The sequence below is a fragment of the Mya arenaria genome, chromosome 12 (assembly GCF_026914265.1).
Source record: "Mya arenaria isolate MELC-2E11 chromosome 12, ASM2691426v1".
NCBI lineage: Eukaryota > Metazoa > Mollusca > Bivalvia > Myida > Myidae > Mya > Mya arenaria.
Genome location: NC_069133.1, coordinates 51,767,251 through 51,779,784, shown reverse-complemented (window position 1 = coordinate 51,779,784; position 12,534 = coordinate 51,767,251). Strand labels below are relative to the sequence as shown.

Here is a 12,534-nt window from a genome sequence, read left to right as displayed (position 1 = left end):
CAATAACTGGTATTTTACTGGACAAGTGACCCTTAATTTTATTGGATAAATGACCCCCACCAATCTGTATATAGTACACAGCTTCTGTGTATTGATCTCAATCTTTATTGAATTTGATGATTTTGTAAATCTAGACAACTCATTAAGTTTAACGCCAAACTAAAACACAAAATTCCAGGAAAGCAAAAAAAGCCTTTTTTACTCTGCATTAACGCCAAAATTACTCATTAACATCAAGGACTCCAAAGCAGGATTTATTTTTTTATTTTTTTTCATTAAAGTTTGAGGCAAATTGAATTCATAAAATCCCTAAAATAGAACCATTACCAGAAAAAGAAAAATGTGACAGCTTTGTATATCTTGAAAACATAAGAAATTATAATGAACCAGTTTCAGAAATGTTTCTTACTGGTCAACCTTAATTTGACTGTTAATGACAAAAACTTTACAAAAAGCTTTCTTTGAAACATATGGAAGCAGCACATATGTTGTATAGAAAACATTTACTTAGTATGTAATACTATATAATGTCTCCCACTTTTCGGTGAGGATGAAGAACGGTGAAAATATAATTTTAAAATGGACCCAACAATTTCGCCTGCATGTCAAATTCACCACACCCGTCAAGACCAACAAATATTGTGTTAACACACCTTCAGATAATTCAACAACCACTGAGGAATTTCTATGTTTTTCATGCAATATTTAAGTAAAAAATTACTCAGTATAGTAAACAAATAAATGTACATGTAAACTCTTTACATCCCACATGCTTCTCTGTTGTATTCATCATTTTTTTATATAATATATTTATGCAAATGTGTTGTTCATTTTGGATACAATTTATAATTGTTACATATAATTTACAATAATTCTTGAAAATACATACGTATGTCTTTTATCAAATACCAGGTGCTTTACTATACTTATGAGAAATTATTTATATCTATTTATTTTATATCTGATGTATTGTAATCATGCAGTGTGACATGATATGTTTCTGTTTCATAAATGTGCTTATATAGCAGGGTTAGACACTAACATTTTTTACAAGGTAGTCCCTCGGACTACTGGATCTAAAATCCAGGTAGTCCAGCAAAAATTCTGATAGTCCAAAAAAAATTGCAAGCCTGCAACGGATTCCTTCAGTGTTTTGTTAGACTTCTCCTTAAAAACATTGTCAGTATAACCCTTTGATTGATCATGTTTCTTATCTGTCTCAATCTTAAAACTTCCACATTCTTCAAAACAATGTTTGGCCTTCAATATTAAAACCTTAAAAAGTCTAAAAACCATGCTAAAATACCCCAGAATAAAATTCTAAAAACCATGCTAAAATACCCCATAATCTGTCACTTTCAGGAAAATGTTGCAATAAATCAATTGACACCTCGACCGAGATCGTTGCTAAGTTACGGAACAAATGACATCCTACTGGTCAGCACTATTTGATAATTGATATTGGCATCCTACTATTCAGTAGTGTTTGTTAATCTATTAAAATGACATACAATAATGCTTTAAAAATATAATGAAATTAATTCCCAAAATGTTATTAATTAATTGGGAGTTGATAAGAATTGTTATTGGCCCTAACTTCAATGTATAAAATGTTACGACATTTTGGCGCGAAAATTAACGCACACAATTTCTGCCGTCGTCTGCAATTAGACATTTATGAGCAGTATAATTATTTTTTAAGCTGCTCTTTTAAAAGCCAGTTAAAATATTTCACAAGCCATACATAATGTTCCTTCTGTCTTCTTTATCAAAACACCGACATTTGACAATACTCTAAACGATAAATAAATAGACATGAGGCATGACGTATTTTCAGAAAATCTAAAAATAGTAACAACCATCAAGTTTTTGCTAACATCGTATCTGTCATTGTTTCTGACTGAAAATGCAAGGGATCTAGAAATTCTACCTCATTTTAAACCCAAATCTATCTCGCCGACACTGGCAGACTTTCACGTGTCTGACGATTAAAACACACCATACAGTGCAAAATGGTTTTTCCCATTCTAAATAAAGACATTCTACAGACTGGTTTAAATATTGATCGAAAGGCTATACGAATTGCGCGCGAAACTCGCTTAACAGTCCAGGTTGTCCGGAACTGCTCGGCCATCTTTGGCAAACTTTAGAATGAGTATTTACCGGTGATACTCGTTTTTTTTTTAAATTTTAACAACACGTTTTACGCAAGTTTAAACGTAATAAATATTTTATGCTCAATTACCTGATGTCATATTTACTTTTTCTAGTAGTCCGACGGACTATTGACTTAAAATTTCTTGTAGTCCGAGCACAAAACTGGTAGTCTCGGACTACCGGACTACCGTTAGTGTCGAACCTTGTATAGTATACACAATGAATACAATCTTTATTTCATCCAATTGCAAAGTTTTCATAAACTTTTTGTTTCCTTCAAGCTTAATTAAACCAATTTTAATGATTTCATATAAGGTTCTTTTCCCTATTCAAACAAAACAAAAAGTTTGAAAAACAAATCAATTAGGTTTTAGTTTTAAAAGCAAAATTCAAAATTAAAGTGAATTAACTATTTTTCACTTGACTAACCTCATAAACATACTAATTTATTGATTTAAACAATTATATTTCAATGTCAATATTTTTGTTCATATTCTATATTGTATGCGTTTCTCAACATCCTTCTTTGTGTATGTTGTATGCAAATGTGAAAACCCTTCTTTGCCTATGTTGTATGCATTACTCTATTTCTTTGTTGTATGCATTTCATACTGCGCCCTTTCGGATATCTTCGGAACTCATTATTTCCGCACGTGCGGTGAATCAAAACAACAACAAAGTTTTGCCCGAAATCAGCAATCGCGAAATCAGCTGAAACTAGTAGCCTTGACAGTAAGGATACACAAAATCTGATTATGCAGTCGTTTTTTTTATTGTATTTAATTGTTTTGCATTGCATTCAAGCATTGCATTTATCTTCCTTAATTTATTTTATTCAAATTATTTGACTTTTCAAGGACATTCGTACCAGGATTATTCGACCCACTAAAACTAAAACGTCAATTTTTCAGCGTTATCAATTTTACTGTAATGAAGGGAAATATATATAATTGGTGATTTTCGCCTTGTTAAGAAAAACACATTCTTTCAATTATTTATCTATATTACAAACTATAATAATACTAAGCATATCTACCGCTAGTTCATGCGTTTGTGAAAGAATCTTAAAAAAACACATTATTTTGAACATTGTAAACTTTCTCTTTCAGTTTATTGTCTGTCCGTGTTTTACCATTGTTGTGATGCGGAATGGTTTACGTGTTAAGTGTTTGGATAGTTTCCTCTCTTCTTCGACGATCCATTCCAGTGGTGACCAGTGTTCATACAAGAACATTCTTCAAGCAAAACCTTACGGTTTTACGATCTAAATTACAATCAACAAACCTCAGAGATGAAGAAAAGATAAAACAATTGAGGCAGCACTTTGGCTTGTTATTGAAAGCTAAGCTAGGTATTTACTATTATGAAGATATTTGTACGAAATATTGCAGTATGGCATCCAAAATAGGTACAGTTTAAATATGAAGCAAATGAAGACTAACAGGTATTAAATGTTAACATGTCTGAACTGAACACTGAAGTTACATGTACATTATTTAGTTTTAGAAGAATACAGCTTGATGAAGCAATCTTCCACTAGAAACGTTGCAAAAATCTACACTTTCCTGTACTTCAACATGTAGCGATAATAGTTAAATTATGTTAAAGGTGTAATAGAGTCTAAAAGTAATTTGTAAAAGCTTTTTCCATCCTTCTTTAATTTTTAAAGATTTTTACTCAATATTTATTCTAAATATTACTTTTTGTATTTACAGGTATTGGGTGGAGCATATTTATTGGATGGTAAGATTGAATTCTATTTGTTTGTCATGCCTCAAACATGAACTTGAGTATTTATTGTCTTCATGAGCATGCTGGATATTTTTTTCTGATGTCAATGGGTTAATGAAGGACATGTGATGCTGGACAAAATACAGATTTCTCTATAACATTTCTAGTTTAGGTCTTAAAACACTGAGTCCTTCATATGTGCATGCAATTAAAGCAGTGCATATTACTTGAAACATTGCAAAACAAAGTGAGCTCATACCAATGTATTTATTGTTCTTACCGTAGATAGTTTTTGGGACTGGGAGTATAAAAGCTTCAGAGAACAGTATGGAAATTAAAAGCAATGTTTAATTAGATATGTTTCCCTTACACAACCAACATGCCATCTTTATAACATGTTCTACATAAGTACTCCACTTATCAGGAAAAAATGGAGTGAAAATATCTAAATATTATAAAAGTTCTTATTTGTTTTTAGTGTGGCGTTTGTGGTGCACACAGTCATATCCCTTGATGATCGGCTACAAACAACTCACAGTGCACATGAGGCTGACAGGCAGACACGCTTCATCTACCCGGAGAAACCTCCCATACTCACCTTAGAAGATGTCTGTATGTATACTGTAACAAGGGTTTTAAACAAGTCTGTCTGTACCGATTCTCAATTTAAATAGCACACTAAACATGCTATATTCTATTATCAATATTGTTGATTACAGCATAGCTTGAAGTTAATAGCAATATGTGTAATAACCTTCGAAAAACTAAGGAAATTGATCATTTCAAGTGAAGTACATACCTTTATAAGCTAAAAATTAAAGTTTTGTGATTGTGTCTATTAAAGGTGCAGACCTCCAGAAAATTAAAGTTATGAGCTGTTTAATGATCTCTGAGATCTTTTTGACAAGAATCATCAGTACATATCCATGTACATATGCATGTATAGTTATGTATTTATTTTGTTTCTTGTTTCTTTTTTCAGTTCCTGGCACATTCAGAGGCAAAGTGAAGTACAAGTATGAGAAGTTGTCAAGTATGTTAATCAAGTACCCGGCCCAGACCGAAGTTTCACATTAATTAAGATGTGTTTGTTGTTGTTTTACAAAATATAGGAAGTTTAGCATTGATGGAACAAAATCAATTTAATTAAGCTGGAGCCAATTTCTTATTGCATGCTCATGAAATATCAATGATAAATATTAACTCTTTGATCTTACACAATGTGATTTTCAGTTTTACTGAGTAGAGCTTTTTGTTTGCTGGATGTTTTGTGATAATATGATTTTATTTCTAACAGGAGAAACATTTTCTTATCAACAAATTTCAGTCATATTATTATTTAATTCTGTGCATAATTATTCACTGATTTAATAAACACAACAGCTTCTAGCTGATGTATACTAACTGTTTTAGGTAAGGTCAAATTTATGCCATGTCACAAAGATGTACATGTAATTTAAGGTTTGTAGAGCTTATATAGTGACAAACACATAACAGTTTTGAAACCTCTGATGTACATATGATTAATGAAAAAAATACAACTCATGGATGATCGCTAGTATTAATAATTAACAAATCTCCAAGCTTGGGACCCTCTTAACCAGACTTTGATATGCTAACCTCACAGCCATCAGAACGGCTGTTTCTGGTCTCTGAGCCTCTCTTGGGGATGACAGGGTTGCAACATTTAAAGCTGCACACTCACTGATTTATGGTTTTGACAACTTTTTTTTTTATTTTTTTGTCTTGAAATAAACCAATTTTTGTGTAAATATCAGCTAACCAGTTATATAAGACTGCTGGCCAAAGATCAGATTGCAGATTTTTATATTTCCGTTCGAAAACTAATGTTTTATTGCTTAAGCCTTTACTAACGGTTTAAGAAAAATGCATAAAACATCAATTTTGAACTTAAACATAAAAATCTGCGATCTATTGTTTTGTCAGCAGTCTTATATAATTGGTTTCCATGGGTTTTCACAAAAATTGGTTCGTTCCAAGACAAAAAAATAAAAATGTTGTCAAAATGTTCAATCTGTGGGAGTGCAGCTTTAAGGTGAATCAAGATCAGGCTCTAATGTATTTTTCTTCTTATGAACCGGTGCTTCTTATTCTCTGGTCAAGGTAAATTTCCCACTTAGGATTCTAAATTTCGGAATGACTCTGCACAAAGGATGCAGAAGTGTTAAGCCATATTTCAGGCAATGAACAACAACCTTATCAACTCTAAAAACAACCCATCACCACTGTTTTAGGAAAAGTGTTACCATGGGTGCATTCAAAGTCACGTGACCCAGCCATATTGCTGAACTTAGCAGAGTCATCAGATCCGAGTACTCGGCGCCGAGGTCTCACCAGTCTTACTGCCGATAATGATTGGGAAGGTAAGTAGATTCGCTTTCAATTTATTTTCAGAAAATGTTTGTGCATATGCGTCAATATCAAACCTGAATAATTTTGCTAAGTCATCATGTGATGTTTAACATTTGGGAGAAGACACTAAATGACTTATACTTAATCCAGATGAACTTGTTTTTTTTTGTTTTGTAATTTCTGTGTTTGGGTGTTTATCAGATGATAATTGGGACATTGCTTGTTTGTAAGGTTTAATAGTTGAATGATGATGGTTTAATATTGTTTTGATTAATAAGCACAGATTTGGTTTTCAATGGACTTGATATAATACTTTTAAAGACCACCAGTTCCGGAAGGTTTCACAGGCGTGTTCCCAACGTACACAGGTTAGTTTAGCCAGGATTCCTGAGGCTGACCAGCGACTGTTTAGGCCCATGCCTTGGAGTCATGCAGTCAAGGTAAGGGTTTGGTTGGAAAGCAATTTTTTTAAATCTAATTATGGAAGTATGAACATCATGTTTTGTAAGTTGTCTACTTTTCAAATTAAAATGTACATGTACTCATAACACTTGATTGTCTATTTACAATCACAGAACTGAAAAATGCACTATTTTCACATAACAATTAAAAAAGTCCAGGGCCAGACCAAATTACTGCAGAAATGTTTAAAGAAACATAAACACGATCACCATTCCTGTTAGATTTATATTATAACTTATTGCAGGAAGGAGAGTATCATCAATCATGGGTGATAGGCAATATTGTACCTATTTTTAAAGGGGGGAATCCAGATGAAACTAAAAACTATCATGGCATCACACTTATAAACATAATTGCAAAAATATACTCAAATCTTTTATCTAATAGATTATCCAAATGGGCAAAGGAAACACACAAGTTCGTCGACAATCAATTGGGATTTAAAAAAGGGAAGTCATCAATCTACTGAATCTTCATTCTTCATGCATTAATTACTCAAATGCTTGACGTTCAACAAAATTGATAGAAGCTTCTAATGGCAAAAATTACTAACAGAGAATGTTAGTTCAAAATTATTTAAGGCAGTAAAATCAACTTCACATATAAGGGGTAAACAAGGGGATCCTGCAAGTAGCAATTTGTGTTTATTTTTCCTAAATGGCATCATCAATAGCATTAATGTGGAAAATGAAAACATCATAACATTAGACCAAACAAAATGATTTCTGTTACTTTTTGCAGATGATGCAGTGGTATCGTTTTATAATCTATAATCAAACAGATTTACAAGTCTCAGAAAAAATCAAATTATTCAATGTTTTAGTTGCACCAACGCTAAACTATGGCGCTGAAATTTGGGAATATCACAATCGGAAAGACATCAAACTAATCCACATCAAATACTTCAGATTTTTATGTTTAAAAAAACAAAACATATATAGACACGCTTAAAATGGAGAACTAATGGTATAATTCCAATGCATATACAAAGGAAATTCATACTCATAAAGTACTGGTCTAAATTGATAAAAAGTAACCAGAACTCTTTATTATTCAAATCATATAGTATGCTTAAAACACATTGGACGATGGATCAATAAATAAAGCTAACTGGGCATTTCATATAAATAACATTCTGCAAGAATGCGGAATAAATGGATATACGGAAACAATTGCTCAAACCATACTATAAATATGGCAATATATATATAATTTTATATACCATGCAAATAACATCAGAATTTAACACAAATGGCATCATAATTCAATTTGAGCAGATGGACAGTATACATATATATGAATTATATAGTACAAATTATTACATTACCATAAAGTGCTGCAACTAATTCCTACATATCCACAGTTGGAATGTCATTCAAAAGTTCTTTCCATGAACAGCAGTTTGATAATAGTAAATATCACATGGGTGTCAGGTCAGTGAGTATATAAATTAACACGAATTCGTTCAGTCTATGTTCATAAATATATTCATGATTGGATGAATACTACTTCTCCTAACTTAAACAAAAATTCGGACTTTGATGAATCAATCTATTAAAAAAAAATGCTAGCAAAATGTTAACCACAACTTTTTATATACGGTATATTTTATAATCATTCATCTTGTGGTCACATTTTATATTTATGCATCTTGCTTATTCAACCATTCTGCTTGTAAACTGTTTGTATGAAATAGGCATAATTGCTTTAATGCATTCAAAGTTGTTGTCGATGTAAAAATATGCTCAATAATAAAATGAGACCTACATTTTGATTTGTTATAGATAACATGAAGTCAATGTTTCCAAACAAATGTACATGTACCAAATATAACTGTAAATAAAACCTTATATTTAGTACACAAATTATTCCAAGTCCATTAATCATTTAATACGATCTATAGAATGCTGGCAAAGTTTTTTATCATATTCGGGGGAGAATAATTGCATAATTTCTATTATAAAAATTGGTATGTCTATGCTACAGGGCAGTATAGAGGATGAGTTACGTGGCCTGCTAGCCCAGCTCAAAGAGGAGACCACTGATCCTGTCCTACGACAGTTTACGGCACGACGCCTGCCTGACACAAAACAGAAAAATATTGTAGAGGTAAATTGAAGCATATATTTTCAAGTTTTAATTTATGTTTAAAAACAGTGACTCTTATCTTTGCTCATTATTATTGATATGAATGCAAATGTAAATGATTGGTGTAACATACTTTCAGACATTTATTTTCTATTCTAAAGATTACTATTAAGATAAATATTACTCTCATACTTTCAGAGTAAACTGCTTTAGAAAGTTTAAAATTGGTTAAAACTGCAGTTAAAGATTACATCCCTTGATATAATACTGGGTATAATTTAAATTTCAAAAAAATACACCTCTAAATTGACATTCCTTTTGCTTCGAACACATGACAATGTAAACTTCAGCATTGTGCAAGGACTTTAATCCTTGAAACCATGCTTTACATTCATGTGGATGATCATCTCCCCTGGATGAATATTCACATATGGTTAGTATATTGTATATTTCTTGTACATTACAGTCCAATGTTTTGGTGATAAGGCCCTCTGGGGTCGTATTCAATAAGCAACATAGATTGATCTTAAATTTAAGATAAGAAACAAAGTCTTTTGATTGGCCTGTATATTTAGCTAACCAATAGGCTGAATGGAAACACTGACGCCCTCATGTCTAATGATAAGAATAAGATCAGTATTGAATACTGGCCATGGTCAATGACTGATGGGAGACAGGGTGCGATGGCATCTATAGATGAGATGTTTTTAGCTTAAACCTGTACCGGGATACTTTACAGCCCATGGTGTTTTAGGGTATTCTGGTCCTTGAGTGATGAGAGTGCGGGACAGGTGGCATCTACAAATGTTTTATCATAATAAAATTATATACCTGTGTATTACAGTCTAGTCCCTGGTGTTTTGGGGGTACCGCCCTGGTGTTCATTCGCTCAGTGAGTGACAAGAGTGAGGGACAGGTGGCATCTACAAACGTTTTATTATGATAAATACCTGTGTATTACAGTCTGGTCCCTGGTGTTTTGAGGGTACTGCCCTGGAGTACATCCGCTCAGTGAGTGACGAGAGTGAGGGACAGGTGGAACTGTTTTTTCTGGAGGCTCTTGCAAGGTTTAGTCAGGTAATGTCTCAGAATGTTTGTTCTATACCTTATGACTATTGTTAAATTTATCTTGCACCATTGAGTGGCACAAGGAACATAGAACCGCCCTTCATTGTCCATCCTCCCATATCTAACACTTTTGTGTCTGCATCACTCAAATGTTGTACAAGTAATATATGACGAATGTTCTGAAGCAACATGCAAAACTAATGTTTAAACCTAGCCATGTCCGCAAAGTGTTTTAATGAAACTATAGTAACATATTCTTTTCATCAAGGTGATGGCAAAAATTACATTATCGAGTCAAGGTTACAATTGACTAGATCAAGTTATGAACCCTGACCTTGTGTTGTCTCCATGTCTTTTACACCTGTTAAAATATATTGATATATCTTATGTCACATGTTGGCTCAAGTCAATGTGCAAACCGATGTCAGAATTTTGCAGGTCAAGGTCACAATAATAGGTCTTGTGTTTAATTCGTGTCTGCTCCATATCTCCACACCTTAAAGTATATTGATGAAACTGTAGTCAAATAGTATACTCACAAATTTGATGTGCAAAATCTATGTTGGAACAGCAAGCTTTCTAGGTCAAGTTAAAGATATTAGGTCATGAGTTTGAGCGTGATTTCTTTGCCTGTGATTTTGATAAAACTTTGATTACATGTTATACTTGTCACTTTGTAGTGCAGAGCCAATATTCGAGCCATGCCTTTTTCTTTAATTTTTCTGTGACAGACTTTTACTATATTAACGCAACAACGATTTAAACCAGTTTTAATATTGAACACCATTTATTGTTATTCAAATTCAATCCTTTTTAAAAAGCATTTACAAACTTTCTCAATGAAGTCCTTCAGAAGGTCTGTAAAGATATGACACTAACTATAACATTCACTTTTATCTGGGACCTAATCAATTTTCTGAGCCCAGACTCACTGCCAATCCCAAGTCTGTTTTCCCTGCCAGACACAGCAATGCTTAAAAACTCAGCACTAAACCTAACGATGCAAAGTAAAAAATTTCCTGCCAAAACCAAATTGCTGCCTACATTTGCAATTCTGACAGCAATGCCTATAATGCATGTTTTCCGCCAAATATCAATAATGTATACAATGAACATAAACACTGTTTTATAACTACCGTATAAAGGAGTAACTTAAAATTTCCAATACTTGTGGAACACAACACATGTAGTGTTATAATATCGCACAATTCTCAACAATTTTTAGGTAAGGGAGCAGCATGTTCAGATGTTAGAGGCTGGAATTCTCCCTCTACTACAGCGGGTGTTACTGGAGCTGAATGGTGTAGGGGAAGTCCGATCCCTGGTTGCCCGGATTCTTGCAAATCTTGCGATGAGCCCTGCGCTTCATTCACATATCATCACTGGAGGTGAACAGGATCCTTTTTATGCCCCCCTTCGAAGGCATGTCGGTATGTCGGTCAGTCGGTCGGTCGGTCCATCGGTAGACCAAAGCTTGTCAGAGTGATAACTCAACAATTCCTGGATGTATGGTCTTCAAACTTCACATGAAGGTTGGGCCTGACCAGTAGATGACCCCTATTGATTTTGGGGGTCATCGGGTCAAAGGTCAAGGTCACAGTGACCTTAAATGGTAAAATAATTTTAAAGCTTGTCCGAGTGATAACTCAACAATTCCTGCACCCATGGCCCTCAAACTAGACATGGAGGTTGGGCCTGACCAGTAGATGACCCCTATTGTTTTTGGGGGTCATCAGGCCAAAGGTCAAGGTCACAGTGACCTTGAATGGTAAAAGGTTGTCCGAGTGATAACGTGACAATGTCTGCACCCATGGCCCTCAAACTTGACTTGGAGGTTGGGCCTGACCAGTAGCTGACCCCTATTGTTTTTTGGGCTCAATGGGTCAAAGGTCACAGTGACCTTGAATGGTAAAAGGTTGTTCAAGTGATTACTCAACAATGCCTGCACCCATTGCCCTCAAACTTGCATTGGAGGTTGGGCTTGACTAGTAGATGACCCCTATTGTTTTTGGGGGTCATTGGGCCAAAGGTCAAGGTCACAGTGACCTTGAATGGTAAAAGGTTGTCCGATTGATAACTCAACAATGCCTGCACCCATGGCCCTCAAACTTGACTTGGAGAATTGGCCTGACCAGGAGATGACCCCTATGGTTTTTGGGGGTCATCTGGCCAAAGGTCAAGGTCACAGTGACCTGAAATGGTAAAAGGTTGTCCGAGTGATAACTCGACAATGCCTGCACCCATGGCCCTCAAACTTGACATGGAGGTTGGGCCTGACCAGTAGATGACCCAAATTGATTTTAGGGGTCAAAGGTCAAGGTCACAGTGACCTTGAAAGCAAACTCGACAATTCTTTGACCAAACTTGACATGAAGGTTGGGCCTGCCCAGTAGATGACCCCTATCGACTTTGGGGGTCATCAGGCCAAGGTCAATGTCACAGTAACCTTTAACGCAAAAAAGTTAACAAATCTTCCCCCACTGATATTTCAACAATGCCTGAACCTATGATCATTAAACTTGACATGGATGTTAAGCCTGACCAGTAGATCACCCTTATTGATTTTAGGATTCATAGAGCCAAAGGTGAAGGTCACACTGATCTTGAATGGTAAAAGGTTGTCCGAGTGATAACTCAACAATGCCTGAACCCATG

General features: G+C 34.3%; 1 protein-coding gene across 2 annotated transcripts in view; it reads left to right on the top strand.

Annotated features, from left to right (window-relative positions):
• Positions 1 to 2,789: 2,789 nt before the first annotated feature.
• The window catches only part of LOC128212356 (protein SERAC1-like), a 28,174-nt gene continuing 18,429 nt past the window's right edge, over positions 2,790 to 12,534 (top strand). Inside the window, exons 1-10 of one of the 2 annotated variants that reach the window (XM_052917765.1) lie at positions 2,790 to 2,889; positions 3,267 to 3,508; positions 3,873 to 3,900; positions 4,367 to 4,500; positions 4,871 to 4,921; positions 6,144 to 6,272; positions 6,583 to 6,701; positions 8,710 to 8,832; positions 9,775 to 9,888; positions 11,105 to 11,267. In XM_052917765.1, the coding sequence (XP_052773725.1) occupies positions 3,307 to 3,508; positions 3,873 to 3,900; positions 4,367 to 4,500; positions 4,871 to 4,921; positions 6,144 to 6,272; positions 6,583 to 6,701; positions 8,710 to 8,832; positions 9,775 to 9,888; positions 11,105 to 11,267 (1,063 nt within the window). In that variant the 5' untranslated portion in view covers positions 2,790 to 2,889; positions 3,267 to 3,306. Of the gene's footprint in view, positions 2,890 to 3,266; positions 3,509 to 3,872; positions 3,901 to 4,366; positions 4,501 to 4,870; positions 4,922 to 6,143; positions 6,273 to 6,582; positions 6,702 to 8,709; positions 8,833 to 9,774; positions 9,889 to 11,104; positions 11,310 to 12,534 lie in introns of both variants that reach the window. The other variant, XM_052917764.1, reaches the window with a different exon arrangement.